The sequence below is a fragment of the Pelobates fuscus genome, chromosome 9, assembly GCF_036172605.1.
Source record: "Pelobates fuscus isolate aPelFus1 chromosome 9, aPelFus1.pri, whole genome shotgun sequence".
Lineage (NCBI taxonomy): Eukaryota > Metazoa > Chordata > Amphibia > Anura > Pelobatidae > Pelobates > Pelobates fuscus.
In genome coordinates this window covers 140,419,810-140,436,485 of record NC_086325.1, presented here as the reverse complement: position 1 = coordinate 140,436,485, position 16,676 = coordinate 140,419,810, and the positions used below count along the sequence as shown (strand labels likewise).

At 45.2% G+C, this 16,676-nt stretch overlaps 1 protein-coding gene across 2 annotated transcripts in view; it reads left to right on the top strand.

Moving 5' to 3' along the window:
- FPGS (folylpolyglutamate synthase) overlaps positions 1-6,184 on the top strand; it is a 60,306-nt gene extending 54,122 nt beyond the window's left edge. For both annotated transcript variants that reach the window (XM_063431407.1, XM_063431406.1), the window contains exons 13-15: positions 3,595-3,670; positions 4,231-4,297; positions 5,576-6,184. In XM_063431407.1, coding sequence (XP_063287477.1) covers positions 3,595-3,670; positions 4,231-4,297; positions 5,576-6,000 — 568 coding nt within the window. In that variant the 3' untranslated portion in view covers positions 6,001-6,184. The remainder of the gene's footprint in view (positions 1-3,594; positions 3,671-4,230; positions 4,298-5,575) is intronic.
- Positions 6,185-16,676: the final 10,492 nt, after the last annotated feature.

Sequence of the window (16,676 nt, the reverse complement as noted above, 5' to 3'; positions counted from 1 at the left end):
GGCTCACGTGGCCTACCAGCATGGACGGCGTATGGGAGACGGCCGCTCCCCAACTGCTGAATCCTGCTGCACCCATCGATGTGGATCCCCGTTCCCCCCCTATGGACCGGTGGGGGTCATCCCGGTCCCCACCAACCCAAAGCATCTGGCTACTCTGCCTCGTACCACCCAAAAAGATGCTGGCCCGAAACGTACTAGGCCTGGCAGCGTGACAGAGGCACCCAAGCTGCCCGAGCCCACATCACAGCCACTGAGAAGCGACTGTGGACACTGCAATTAGACGGCTGGATAAGATATTCCAGCGTTTCTGGAAGACTCTACACCGGCGCCTAGCACAACCTCCACTACCACCCACCCACGAGCTGAAGGAGGGGGGACCAGGTGAAATGGCAGCCCTGAGCATCCCAAGCACTCCGGCAACCGTTGCTCTGGCAGACAGACCACCCAGGCTGATGGTCACTCGGAGACTCCCTCCAATGCATCGCCCACACCGCATGAAGACCGCACGCCGCAGGCGGCGACATCACAACGTGGCCCTCCGCTGCGCCCTGAGGGGGAAAGACACGGTCTCGTGGACCTCCCGAGTCTGTGGGGAGAAGATGCTGACCAGCAACAAGGCCCGGATCTGGGACGAGGCCTCCACATGCCCGCGCGGCAGAGCTGTACTGGCGGCCCCTAAAACGCTTACCGTCATATCGCCAAGCATGGGAAACATGGAGGATAGCTGCCCAAACATCCGTGCTCAAGCATCACAGCTGCCGATGACAGGAATCGGATGATCACCAGACCGCATCTAAACTCTGTGGACTGTTCAGATAGTAACAGCAGCTGCACACCCACATACCGTAGATATACTCCTTGACTCTTGTGCTTTTGATAAATGACTCTGTTTATTAACTGGTGCCATATAACAGGGATATGAACACACTGTTTAACATGATTTACTCGGGATTGTGGGGGTCACCAATATGGCAACCATTAACACATGCATACTATTACGGTCCCTATAAGCACAGTCAGAGGCATTACCAATGTTGTTTGGGTTAGGTGGTTTACTTAGCATGATACTTTAAGCGCAAAACCATAGCCGACAGGCTCACTATCTCATGGAACAAGCATTACATAGTAGTGAACCACCAGGTCAGAAGGATTGCTTGCATAGTTTTAATAGCCGTGTAGAAGCCTGTGCCTAGTTTATTGTGTCTAGCATTTTCACCTCTGGGTGCAGCGAGTTATATATTATGAGCTACGTCATACCTTAGTGTGTTCACATTAATCGCATTGTCACATGCTTAACTATAGTACTACAGGTCTAAAACCTTGCATTACATAGGCTATCTAGATAGACGTTGCTTATGTTTATAATATGTTTTCGTTAACCGACATAAAAATAAAAATTAGGGATTGCTATCCAGGAAATGTAATTCATCATTGTTAACGATGTATTAACCCTATACTGTATCTGTATACCACTCGTGCATTTCCCTCTCTTTATTCTGTACCCCATTGCACATGCCTTAATAAAAGAAAGATTGACATAAAACTAGAGGGACCTGGCACCCAGACCACTTCATTGAGCTGAAGTCGTCTGGGTGCCTAAAGTGGTCCTTTAAGTGGTAAATGCACAAAATATACATGCCTGTCATTTATTATTTTATCAAGAATATTTAGTGTTCCTCTCCCTTTCCCTTTCTCTCCGCTCCTTTCCTTTCCCTGTCTCTTAGTGGTCCTCTCCCCTCCCCTCTCTCCCTTTAGTGAGTGTGTGTGTGTGTGTGTGTGTCCTCCTTAGTAGTCCTATCCCCTCCCTGGTGTGCCTCATTATCTCTCTTGTACTGCGGTTCGCTGCACTTGGCCACGCTACAGGAGCTTCAGTTTCCTGTACCCGACCGGACTGACAGGAAGTGCACTCTCGGTGAGCACTTCCCGTCCATCCGGCCGGGTACAGGAAACTGAAGCTCCTATACTGCGGTCGGCTCTGCTCCGCTCAACCACGCTACACTGAGTTACTGGTGGGGGGAGTGCTGTGCGCTTCCTTCCTGCTAGTCACTCAATTCTTGCGCCCCCAGAGCCTGCGCGCCATAAGTCCTTATGGACGCGCTGCGCCACCGCCGCCTCTCACAATATTGGCAATATCGGCATCAATAGTGGCCAATACCGATGTTTGCCAAAATCCGGAATATCGGCCGAACAGATTTATTGGTCTGTCCCTAATATAAATAAAGGCAAGTGTTAATGGTGGGGTATAATTATTAAGATACAGGGGGCATAGGAAAGGTTAATTCAAAGAGAAAATAAAGACCATGCTGCTTTTATTAACTAGGACCTAGAAGGATGGTCTTTAATGTGTTAATGGAAAGCAATCTACTAGTGGCCTATCTAGTAAATATTTTATGTACTTGCTCTGCAGAATATTTCTATCCTAAATATATCCGTTTGTTCTTTTTGATGCCCTATATTAATCCAGTGGATGTAGATATTCTGCCTTTTATTTAATTTTTTCTCTACCTAATCTGTTATATCTATATCTTGTCATTGTATCTACATTTAGCTATTCTATAAGGGTTATTTATCAAAGTGTTTTGTTCTAAAAAGTGGTGAAAAAAAATGGAAAGGGAAGGGAGTCACCAATGGAATGCATCAGTTTAGACCACTAGTTTCCACAGTGATTGCCTCTCTTATAGTGTTTATAGACCACTTTTTAGAACGGTGCCGGGGGTAAATGACCTGTCAGAGGCCTCTCCATGAGAAGCAGTGGTGTATCCTGGTTTTGTGCTGCCCTAGGCAGGACAAAACTCAGGCGCCCCCCTCACCCCCCTGCCATCCCCACCCAACCCTTCCCCCCCGCCCCGCCTTCTAAATACACACACACACACACACACACACACACACACATTCACTGACAGATACGCATACATTAGCTAACAGACACACACACACACACTCACTAACAGACATACACACACACACACACTAACAGACACACTCACACTTACACTAACAGACAGACATACACACACTCACACTTACACACTAACAGACTGACACACTCACACACTAACAGTCACACTCACTAACAGACAGACATATATACACACACACTAACAGACTGACAAAAACTGACACACTCACACTCACTAAAACGTCCCTGATGAGAAGTATCAGTTCTGGAGTTGTGAGCTGTAGTTTAAAAGATCATTGAGAAGGTAAGAAGGCAAACTGGCTGTAGCCCAGCGTGCATGCCACTTCTGTTAGCTCTGTGGAAGAAAATCTCCCTTGTCGTCTGGGTAACAGGGAAGTGTTTCTGCCCCTGTTTTAAAAACGTCCTATGTACATTGAAATTGGTACTTTTTATAAAATGTCAAAGAATCCAAGCCCTTCAGCAAACTGGAGTGTTCCTTTAAGCTTTCTGCTGAAGTTAATAACTCCGAGTTGTAGAGAGGATATTATTAATGTAGCATGTGCAGCAAAGTATCCTAAACCAAATCTTCCTGTTAGGAGATATAGCCGATTGCAGGTTAACACATAGCTGTACATACTTAGACCCATATGGAATTTTCCCTTTCAATATTTGACCCTATGCTTTTCTCTTGGCAGGGGTGCTGTTATCAGAGTACTGGTGTTTAACGCTACAGGGGAAAGAGATACGGCTGCTCTAATGAAGCTTCTACAGGTACGTTTAATTGTTTTAGAACACAGACTGTGGCTGGATATGGATAGAATTCAGCTCTACTAGATCTTTGCAATAACCCTCAGCTAACCAATTAGTCCTGTTGTCCTCCTGGATAAGGATACTATACCCCATTCTATTTACAATGACACCTGTCAGCGGCTTTTCAAAATTGAGATGGTAAAAAAAAAAGGTTAAAACCAGCACAATACTAAGTTTTAACACCCTTAATAAATAAACAAATAATTACCTTGAATTGTGGTCGAAAACCGTAAACTGTTACAAGCGCACAGTTTAGTTACTTAACCCCTTAAGGACCAAACTTCTGGAATAAAAGGGAATCATGACATGTCACACATGTCATGTGTCCTTACGGGGTTACATTTCTTAAGTGTTCCAGAACTCCAGATTTGTATTTTTTTGTTCAGCATGGTTAGTTAAGTTACTATGCTAATCTTATATTTCTTGATTATACTTATTTCAATATAAAGAGTTATTTATGAAAGTGAATTTTGAATGAGTTCCGGTGTTTCCTGACCCAGCTAATTATCTGTATTTTTCAGCCCTGCCATTTTGATTACGCCTTGTTCTGCCCTAATATCAGTGAAGTGTCTGGTGTGGACATTGCAGGTTAGTATCTGAAAGCTGTCCAGACCACTTTATATGTATACTCCTAAAGGGAAATAAAGTATGTAAGGGCCTATTCACTAAACACCAAATTGCAAAATTCAGGCTAAAATATCCGTGTTGGAGAATTTTTCAAATTGACTGTAGTGACCTACATTTTGCAATATAGTTTCTAAATTTACTACAATTTGGCATTTAGCAAATCAATCGCAGCGGGTTATTACCATTCGGTGAATTAATTGGAAATCAGCCATAAATTTGAAGGGCATAAGACACTGATCAGTCATAACATTGAAACCACTGACAGGTGATGTGAATAACATTGATTATATTGTTACAATGTCACCTGTCAAGGGGTGGGATATATTAGGCAGCAAGTGACCAGTCAGTTCTTGAATTTCATGTGTTGGAAGCAGGAAAAATAGGGAAGTGAAAATATCTGAGTGACTCTGACAAAAGCCAAATAGTGATGGCTAGACGACTGGGTCAGAGCATCTCCAGAACGGCAAGTCTTGTGGAGTGTTTCCGGTATGCAGTGGCTTAGTAACTACCAAAAGTGGTGCAAGGAAGGACAACCAGAGAAACATCACCTGGGTCATGGGCTCCCATGATTCATTGATGCACGTGGGCATCAGTGAAGACTAGCCCATCTAGTCCAATCACACAGAAGAGCCACCATGGAGGCCCTACCTTGTAACTTGCTAATGTTTTGGTGCTAGATAACACAGGACAGTCCTTGCCTTGACGTATCAGAGCTGTTATGGCAGTTGAGGGGGGAGCCTACAAGATATTGGGCAGTTGGGTTTAATATTGTGACTGATCAGTGTAATCACTACAGCAACTTTATCTTAATGAAGTGGTGTTGGTGTATAGATCATGCTCTTGCAGTCTCCACAGAGAAGCATTGAGGGCTGTACTATATATGCTCTGCAATCGGTGCAAGTAGCATTCTACTTTTTGAGATGCACCACAAGGCTTGTCTATTGGAACACCAAATTGCTTTCTACAGCATCAAGATACTGAACGTAAAGACTTCAATAGGAAGTGATTGGACAAACTTAAACCATGTTGTTTCTCACAAACTGCAATGGTTACATTTGTCAGACTAAGACCGCATCTACACCAAGATCACTACGACATTAAGCTGGAGGGATTTTGGTATTTACAGCATCTCTTTAAATCATGGTGTAACGTATTGAGTTTAATTGAGAGAGAGTGTATTTGACAGATTATTAAGATGCATCCCCCATCAGCTCTTTGTCAATGTTATTTTGTCTTCAGATCAGCAAAATTACAACGTGACTTTAGAGAATATCTTAACTCGATGCCTGGAGAATCAGAAGAAGTGGAACCGGCTGATGGAAGAGCGTAGTTGCTCGGATCATTGGGGTTCTTCGCTGCCTGTAGATGCCTTGATTAAGGAAAGCCCCCGTGGGGCTCCTCTGCTCTTTAGACCTTCCTCTGAGCGCCTCCTGAACTGCAACTCACTGGTGTTTCCTTGCATCTCTCACGCCTTGCAGTGGGCCACCCAGGGGAGAGATCCAGACTTACCATGCCCAGATATCAACCTCCTCCACCATTACCCGGTGGCAAGCTCTGGGTCAGTGCTACTGAGAGAAGCTGCCCGTGTACAGATTCTTATTACAGGGAGTCTGCACCTTGTGGGAGGAGCCCTAAAGGTGCTCGACCAATCATTGTCCCAGTAACTGAGAGCGTACAGCTGACAGTACTAATGGTAATCCTCAATACTTGTTTTTTTTTACTTGAAATGCAAGACTTTTGCCACCTTGGGCTTGTCTTAAATTTAATTGCTTGTCTGCCAGAGAATCTTACAACACATTTTTAGTTTCTTGCTTTCTTTTTGTTTTTTCTTTGGACATGATGTGGTGTAAGAGCTGAGATCTTTCGGGGCCTATAATGCATTTGCCTAGAATATACTGTTTTTTGTTTGTTTGTTTTTTTGACCATCTCTTTGAAATGACAGTCATTCTGCTCATCTAACGATAGATCTTGCTTGTACATAGGTTCTTAAAATCTAGGTCCTGCCATTTGTAAATTTAATTTTTATTTCATTAATGAAACATATATTTATTTTTTTTCTGTGCTTTTTTTTTTTTTTTTTTTAATAGGACTAACCTATGTATTGCTAACATCTGACCTTGTCTATACCTCAAATATTTCCAATTTTCCAGTTGATAAAGGAAAGCAGGGGGTCTCTCAACGTACGGTGCTCAGAGTACGCCTGCTTTCCTTATACTTGTGACCATACCATGTGCATGTACCAGCTGCAATGCTTATTCATGCTGACATTTTCTATGAGAAACATTTGTGTTTTTAGTAAATTTAAAGACTGTTACGTTTTTTTTTGTGTGTGTGGTTTTTTTTTTTTTTTTTTTTTTCTTTCAAAAAACCTTGGGCTGGATTTAGTAATTAAATTTTTGGTCTATAAATGTGTGATTGTCTTTTCTTCTGTTGGAGAGTTTTGAATGTGAAAATCGAATTCTTTTCACACAAGCCAGGAATCTGTATAAAGAGCACACTGTTCTTGCAATTGTTTCTCAACAAGATGGAAAATGGAGAGTAACATGGCATTGCCTCGGACAAGGAAATGTTAGATTACCTTCCATTTTTCTCAGTGGTGTATCCTGGTTTTGTGCTGCCCTAGGCAGGACAAAACTCAGGCACCCCCCCCCGCGCGCCACCCAACCTTTACCTCGCCCCGCATTCTAAATACACACACACACATTCACTGACAGATACGCATACACTAGCTAACAGAAACACACACTCGCTAACAGACAAACACACTTACTAACAGACACACACACTCACTCACTCACTAGCAGACACAAACTAGCAGACACACACACTCACTAACATACACACACACACTCACAGTCAGACACACTCACAGTCAGACACACTCACAGTCAGACACACTCACAGTCAGACACACTCACAGTCAGACACACTCACAGTCAGACACACTCACAGTCAGACACACTCACAGTCAGACACACTCACAGTCAGACACACTCTCAGTCAGACACACTCACAGTCAGACACACTCACAGTCAGACACACTCAGTCAGACACACTCAGTCAGACACACTCAGTCAGACACACTCAGTCAGACACACTCAGTCAGACACACTCACAGTCAGACACACTCACAGTCAGACACACTCACAGTCAGACACACTCACAGTCAGACACACTCACAGTCAGACACACTCACAGTCAGACACACTCACAGTCAGACACACTCACAGTCAGACACACTCACAGTCAGACACACTCACAGTCAGACACACTCACAGTCAGACACACTCACAGTCAGACACACTCACAGTCAGACACACTCACAGTCAGACACACTCACAGTCAGACACACTCACAGTCAGACACACTCACAGTCAGACACACTCACAGTCAGACACACTCACAGTCAGACACACTCACAGTCAGACACACTCACAGTCAGACACACTCACAGTCAGACACACTCACAGTCAGACACACTCACAGTCAGACACACACACTCACTAACAGACACACACACAGTCAGACACATACACACTCACTCACTAACAGACACATACACACTCACTCACATTAACAATTTTTTTTTTTTACTTTAACCCCCTCCTTACCTTTGGGAATGCTGGGGGGGGGTCATCTTTCTCCCTGGTGGTCCAGTGGCTGCTGGTCGGGCGGCAGGCTGGCGAGGGAGCACTTCCTCTGAGCTGTCTGCTCAGCTCCCTCGCGCGCCGCACAGTGAGGCTGGGAGGCGGAGCCGGAATATGACGTCATATTCCGGCTCCCAGCCTCACTCTGCGGCGCGTGAGGGAGCTGAGCAGACAGCTCAGAGGAAGTGCTCCCTCGCCAGCCTGCCGCCCGCCAGCGCCGCCTAGCAGCCCAGCATGTCTGTTAGCCGCAAGGCTAACAAGACATTTGCCTTGGGCATTTGGGGGCGGCTTTTTTTTGCCGCCCCCTGGAAAATGCCGCCCAAGGCAAATGCCTTGTTTGCCTCGCGGCTAATACGCCCCTGATTTTTCTACCATATTATATGGGGACAACAAACGCTATAAGCACTCTCCAAACACGTAGAGATCATTTCACACTAGTGGCAAGAATTCAAATTCTCTGTTTTTCTCCTTACAGCTTGTTTGTTTGTGTCCGTTTTCTGTGTTAATTTTTTGCTACATGTTTTCAGGGCAAGCTAGCTAAATAAAATGACCGGACCAGTGATTAGTTGGTGTGCGCTAAACACTCAACTCAAATAGTGTTTTCTGGTTACATGGGATTTGCATCACCTTGCAATGCAAGTATTGATCACTACATATTCTTGTAGTATAGCTTGCAGCTTAAGTTCAGGTCTTCCTCCTGACAAACTTTGCTTAAAGGGACGCTGTACGTAATGTAACGGATTAATCTCATTGAAATAGTTATAGTATCTGGAATCGTCTGGTGCCATCTTTCCATTCAGTGTTAAACCATTTTTAATGTGGATTGGAAGCCCCCAGCAGCTTATCCCCTTTGTGTTGCTTGGGCTAATGAGGAAGTATTAGCCTGAGCAGCAGTGGGTGACGGTGATAGGCTGCAAGCAGTCAGCTGAAACTCTCAGCCAATCAGAGCACCCATTGCTGGTATGAATGGGTATGGCCTTTAGGAAGTGTGTAATCTATACCTTAGCCACACCTCTGGTAGAGATCAGCAGGAGCTATTTGCACTTGTTACAATTTTCATTCCGCTCTCTCCGCGCAACATGTCAGGAAAAAATGATCTGAGGAGACAGAAATAGTGATTCTTTCTCCCCAACTCCTCTTAAATTATCATTTGGAATACACCATGCATCTATGGCAGTGGTTCCCAAAAGGTAGATCACCAGATATTTTAAAACTACAGCTTCCATGACGCTTTGTCATTCTAAAGGCATGCAAAGCATTATGGGATTTGTAATTCCACAGCATCTGGGACCTTTTGGGCAGCCTTGGTCTATGGTTTCAATTTACATTTGATAGATATGTCTGTAATGAAAACCGTGCAGTGGTGTTTCAGAGCAGAGGTTTTGCTCTTAGGTTTAACAGAAGAAACAAAACCGCGCTTGCACTTTAAGAGGGTCAGTGTTCGCAGTCTGGCTGACACTCAGATTTGTATAGATTTACACTGATAACGCACAATTGAAAATAATGCATTGTATCATGGCGGCAGAAATAGCAGCCTTGGAGAGTTTATTTATTTATTTATTTATTTATTTATTTTTAATTCTTTAGTTTGCTGCGAGAAACTTCCCACTAGTTAACGGTAGCGTGCAATCATTCATTACAAAGGAATAAAAGCAATACAAATTAAACATCACATTAGGTAATGATAAACATGAGTCTCTGTTGGTTGAGCGTGTTATCTTTTCTAGTGCGCTCAGTGACGAGTTCGGGGAGGGGGCGGTGAGGACCCAGGTCAGTATTTCGCACCGGCTGTTCCTGCAGGCGCAGGGTATGCGATATGCTTTAGCTTTTGTCTTTCCGTTCTGGTTCGGGCTTAACGGGTTTGTTTCACTTTTCAGCAGCTCTATTGGGCTTAAGGGTAGCAACACGGTATAGCTCACTTTCGGCTCATGAAGGCTTAGGGTTAACTCAATTAATGTGTCTCGCCGGCTGGTCAACCGGACTTAGGACGCGCAGCTTGGTATAGCAAGCTAATCGCTCATGGGAGGGTTTGTTTATTTGGTTCACTGTGTTGGCAGCTTGGACGGACTCTAAGTGGGCTGTGTAGCACTTCCCGTGGGTTACCCCTGTAGGGGTAAAACCTACTGGCTGCTCATGTGAGTTTTCTAAATAATAAGGTGGACTTGAAAATGAGGGAGTGGTGGCAGTATAGAAATCATGTCCTGATTTTTCAGCTCCCATTCTAGTTTTGAACATTTTGCCATTCATTCCTAGGGGCCAATTTCGCCACAAGAACGATGATATTCTGCGAACCATTCGACGAAACGTTCCACAAAGTAATAGCACACCAATCGGGAAAAATCCGCACGTTTCGGTATATTACTGTCAATGTAGTGTAAAACTGTGGGAGGAGTTAGGGTGGTAAATTTGGCTATAATAATAATATATATGTGAGATAACATTAAGTGGTCTTGCTATGCAAGAACACTTAACTACCCACGGCTCAAGTACATTTGGATTGGGGTGCGGGGAAAGGACTTGTGAGGGTGGACATCATGGATAATTTGCCAGCTGAGGTTTTACTGGGCAATGACCTGGGACCCATGACTTCTGCTTATGCTCCTTCCTACAACTCGGAGGCGCATCCTGTCACTACCCGGTCACAAGCAGGAAGGACTCGAGACCCTTCACCAGTGCGGGAGACTCAGGAAAGACCAAACCCGACTCTGACTAATCACCCGTCCCTATTACCCTGGGATACCCCTGCAGCCTTTGAGGCTGAAACTAAAACCGACCCAACGCTTCAGAAATGTAGGGAGAGCGCCGATACAGGGACTGGGGGATCAGACCAAGAGACGTTCGCATGGGAGCAGGGCAGACTGTACAGACATACCGAAAAGAATGGGAACCATAGGAGGCAGCTAGTCATTTCCCACAAGTATAGACGAGATATACTCCGGGTGGGTCATGATATCCCATTAGCCGGACATTTAGCAGTAACCCGTACCATCAAACGTATCACCCATACCCTCTTTTGGCCAAGAGTACATGCAGATGTGCGCACCTACTGTAACACATGTCAGGTCTGCCAAAGGGTAGGCAAGAGAGGAGACCATCCTAAGGCACACCTCGTGAACATGCCCATTATAGAGGAACCCTTTAGCCGGGTAGCCATCGACCTAGTAGGGCCCCTCGCCACCCCTAGTCCATGGGGAAAGAGATATATTCTTACCGTGGTGGACTACGCTACCCAGAGGCAGTGGCTTTATCCAATATCCAGGCAGACACCGTAGCTAATGCCTTAGTACAAGTCTTCCCTCGGGTAGGATTACCTCGGGAGATTCTATCCGACAGGGGTACCCAGTTCACGGCTGAACTAACGCAACAACTATGGCATGTCTGCAAAATAAAATCCCTACTTAGCTCTCCGTATCATCCTCAGACTAATGGGCTATGTGAGAGGTTCAATGGAACCCTCAAATAGATGTTAAAAACCTTCACCCAGGAATATAGAGAGTGGGAACGTTTCCTGCCACATCTCCTGTTCACTTACCGGGAGGTGCCCCAGGAAACAACCGGATCCTCTCCGTTCAAACTGCTATACGGACGTAAGGTACGGGGCCCACTGAACCTGATCCGTGAGCACTGGGAAGGAGACACAGAGAACGCTGGAGTCCCCATCGTACCTTATGTACTGGAGCTTAGGGACCGCATGAAGCAACTAGCCAGATCGGTCCAGGCTAACCTCCAGGCGGCCCAGAAGCGTCAAAGTCTAGTATGACAGGGGAGCGAGGCGAAGGAGTTTTTGTATAGGACAAAAAGTGATGGTGCTCAAGCCTGTTAAAGCAGACAAGTTGCAAGCAGCATGGCAGGGGCCTTACCAGGTAGTGGAGAAAAGAGGGGATACTACCTATGTGATTGCCAGCTGTCACGATGAGCTCTGCTAGCCACGCCCCCGGGAGAGTTGTTTTTAATTTTTTTATTAAAGCACTTGAAAACTATTTAAGAAAAAGCATTGCACCTGTAGACTCCTTGTACCATAACCACTGTTATGCTGTCATGATTATAGTTCTGAGACTGTCCCTTTAACCCCTTAAGGACCAAACTTCTGGAATAAAAGGGAATCGTGACACATGTCACACATGTCATGTGTCCTTAAGGGGTTAATGCCATAAACTAATGACTCCAAAGACAATCTGATCTATAATATTTGTGCAGTTTGGTCGTTAGGGTTAGAATATTATATGTGCACATGTTTTCCTCCTGTCCTTAGAGATTCGGTGCAAAATTCTGTCCTTTCCTGTATAGTGCATTGTGAGGAAGCCCCAGGTTGGCCGTTTGCCCATCTCAAAGCACAGTCTGCACTCCATCTCCCGCTGGACTCTGCTAAACACTGGCTGCCTTGAATTAGCTGTGACCCTTACACATGGCGCCATGGGGACCTTCTTTGTTGTCAGGGAGCCTGCAGGGGAAACTCAAATATTTTTATTTAAAATTTCTTCTGTCTGACGAAGCTAGACCTCTTCCTATGATTACAGCTCTTCCTTGTATGCTTTTGGGGGTTATGATTATTTTTTCATCTGTTTCTTTTACCCCCTTTGGTTTTGTGTTCAGGTCTTCAAATGCAGACGTGTTGTTTGTGGAATATTTTGTGCCCTAACACATGACTGTGTTTGTATGTGTCTGCTTCCCCCGTGCGGAAGACTCTTGAGTCCTGGCCAAAGGTTTGATATGAAATCAAAGACAATTTTTATACGTCTTAAAAGCTTTCCTTTTTAAATGAAATGCAGTGCAACATTCAGTATCCTTGCAGACTTCCGCATAGAGTGGTGTGGGACCTTAAACTAGGTACTATTTAATAAAAATAATAAGGAAATTTATAAACACGGGCTGCATCCGGTGGGAAGAGCTACCATCCGAAAAGGTATTTTAAAAAATGTAAAAATCCCCATTAAAGACCTCAAACTGTAACGCTTGCATTGGCAAGTGTGGTTTCTGCTGCCGGTTGCCAAATATTTTGTTTGATCTATGAGATTACCTGCAAAAAAAACAGGTGAATTTATTTTGCAACTGCTTCTCCTCGAATGCATCACTTTGAGAATAGTAGAAAATGGGTGTTTGAAAATATAACTATAGAAATCGTGTACTCGGAAGGGAAAGTAGTAACCCTTTAGTCAACAGATCTACTACAGCCTAATGTAGCGGTTCTGGTGGCTATAGCATGTCCCTGTAGTCTTCATAGAAAAAGCATCATTTACATTGTTCCTTAATAACACCTTTTAGGTGCCGTCACCAAGCGGCCCTTCCGTATGCAATGTTTGCAGGCCCTACATTAAGCGTCTACATGCCATGCCATGCCATGCTATGCCTGGATTGAATCAATGCATTTCTATGGGAAGATGCTGATTGTCAAAGGGTGGCTTTTTAATGCACATGTCCACCAGCCTCCCACTGCTTCCCTATGGGGAAGCGTTGGATTGGCTGGGATCATCGACCTTGATGATCTCAGCAGGGGAGGCGGGACAGCAGCACAGTGCAAGTCAAAAGGTAAGTAAATCTGTGTGTCTCTTTTTTTTTTTCCTTCTTTCCTCAGTTTACAGGGGTGGTAAACGAAACCGTGACTAGGGCACCATGATGATGTTAGGAATGCATGTTTGAACGCACCTAAAGAAATACCATACCGTTAGGGATAGGAAGTTTATTTAAATGCTTTTGCCGAAACACATAAACTGGAAATTAAGTTGACTTAAAGAATTTTTCAATTGTGGCTTAAAGGACCACTCTAGGCATCCAGACTACTTCAGCTTAATGAAGTGGTCTGGGTGCCAGGTCCAGCTAGGGTTAACCCTTTTTTTTTTTATTATAAACATAGCAGTTTCAGAGAAACTGCTATGTTTATAATAGGGTTAATCCAGCCTCCAAATCCTCTAGTGGCTGTCTCACTGACAGCGGCTAGAGGCGCTTGCGTGCTTCTCACTGTGAAAATCACAGTGAGAGCACGCAAGCGTCCATAGGAAATCATTGTAAATGCTTTCCTATGACACTGGCTGAATGCGCGCGCAGCTCTTGCCGCGCATGCGCATTCAGCCAAAAGGGAGGATCGGAGGTGGAGAGCTCCCCGTCCGGCGCTGGAATAAAGGTAAGTTTAACCCCTTCCTCACACCAGAGCCCGGCGGGAGGGGGTCCCTGAGGGTGGGGGCACCCTCAGGGCACTATAGTGCCAGGAAAATGAGTATGTTTTCCTGGCACTATAGTGGTCCTTTAAATTCAAATTCACTGTAAATGAATTTTCTATATTGGCTTAAAAATGTAAATTCACTTTGAATGCCTGTATACAGTTAATGGGGATTCAATCCAGAAGCTAAATTCTTTACAGCTCAGAGATCTGTGCATTTTATATACCTTCCAGTGTCTATTTCCCTTCCACTGATCCCCTCCAGCCCCAAACCGTGTGCAGGTTTGAGATATGAATATATAGTATTTGGGGGACATGCTATTGTCATGGGATATTAAAACATGCTACTGTCCATCTTCCAACACTCCCACCCATTGGCTTTGGCCAGGGTGGTGATTAATGATGGTTGGCAAGTTCATGTCTAGTCAAACAATAAAAAAAAAAAACCAAAAACTTCTTCTTACCCCCATCACCCTAATAGCAGGTGGGTTGAGGGGTGGCTCAGCAATCTAATACGCGCAAAAATACTTTCAGAAAAGTTTTTATCTCCGTTCTTTTCTACAGCCCAAAAAAGCCATCATATTACTGCTAAAACAAAAAGAACCGATTCACAAAAGTAGCAATATAAAAATATAATTCAGGTTTGTAAGCTTGTCCATCCTCCAATGATTAGTAGCACCCACCCGCTGCCACCCCCATTACTATGTTAGAAATTCACAGCTACTTCTCATGGTTAGGGGCTGGTGGGTACAATTTCCCCCCATTATTCTTGTTTTAGCCCCCACCGACCAACCATGAGTACAGACAGCACATATCCCCAGCTATGGCATGGTGGGTGGGGGGCATAAAGGAGGCACTGTTATATTAAGATGGGGTCAATATGAGGCTTTCGTTTAATAACGTTTATGTGGTAACTGACTTGCAATACCAGACAGCTTCCACATAATTAGCGCTTGCACTGCCCAATTTTTTTTCCTGCCTTTTTTTTATTTTTATCTGATGCTTGGCGAATCTCGATTCATGTGTATATTAATAGTCCTGCCGGCCACCTATAGGTGGGAGCTGGGTGGGCACAAGGGCATGTCCCTTCATTTACACCAAGCATGTCAAACTCAAAGTCTAGCATGGGCCACATAAAACAAGGTTTAAGTTTATGTGGGCCACAAAAGAAATATCCCTTACATTTTCATAGAAACGTAGGTTTATTTTGAAAAGTACAGTATAAAAAAAAACCTCAGCACCCCCCTCTACTAAATCCCAGTATCCCCCCCCCTCCCACCTCTACTAAATCCCAGTAACCCCCTCTAGCCAACCAGCAGACTCCACTGACCTTGCCGCTGCCACTATGCGACTCTGGAGTCCGGCCTCTGGTATACCCCAAATGGCGCCGTCCGCACCCTGTGCCAAATCTGATCCTCCCGCTACTTCTTGAAGCCCTGTGAAGGTGGAGCATGTTGATGTCATGTCGGAATGTGGCGTTGCGTGCCTCCATGCACCTCCAGGTACTCCGCTGTCCAGTCGCAGCCAATGCAACACTGACCAACCATAGGCATGTGCAGCCTATTGCATTAGGGTGTGCACCCTAAAGCGCAAACACACACCGTGTGTGTGTGTATGTATATATGTGTATATATATACACACATACACTGCTGTGAGGGTGCTGGTAGTGTGTTATGTGGGTGAGGGTGTTTGTGTGTGTGTGTGTTTGTTAGGGTCCTGTTAGTGTGATGTGTGTGGGTGTAGTGTGTTTGTGAGGGTGCTGTTTGTGTGCTTTGTTTGTGTGGTGTGTGTGTGTTTGTGAGGGTGCTGTTAGTGTACTGTGTGTGTGCTGTATGTTTGGAGGGATTGTGGAGGTTGGGGCCGATTAATAAATATCCCCCCTCCCTTCTTACCTTATGTAGGGAGGGGGATCCTTGTTGCCATGTGCCATCCCTGGTGGTCCAGTGGAGAGTGAACTCTAGCCTGCGGAGCTAGAGATCACTCGCGCGAGATCTGAGAGTTGCCTATGGAGGCTCGGATAGCGCCGGCTCTGCATGAGCTGACAGGGGAGATCTTGAGATCTCCTCTGCAGGTCTTGATCCATAAGCGTGCCGAAGGGGTTAGGGTGTGCCCAGGCACACCCCGTGCGCACACCTATGTGACCAACACAGACACACACTCACTGACACACACACACACACACACACATTTACACATCATTTTATTTATTGCTCCTTACCTTTGGGAGCTGGTGTGGGCCCTCTTCTATCTGGAGATCTCCTTCCTGCTCTTTACTGTACCCTCGCGCAGTTTAGTAATGCCGGAATATGACGTCCTATTCTGGCGCCCGGTATCACTACAGACAGTGTGAGGGAGCAGTGAGCAGGAAGGCTGAGCTCCCTCACTGCCGCCAGGAACCACTCCTCCCCGGCTGCGTAACTTTTAGCAGAGTAGGCACCTGCAATGTGGAGAAAGCAGGGGCCTACTCTGCCTGGCGGCAAAGATATCCATTGTGGGCCGCGAGTTTGACATGCTTGATTTACATTCTCTGGAAATAAA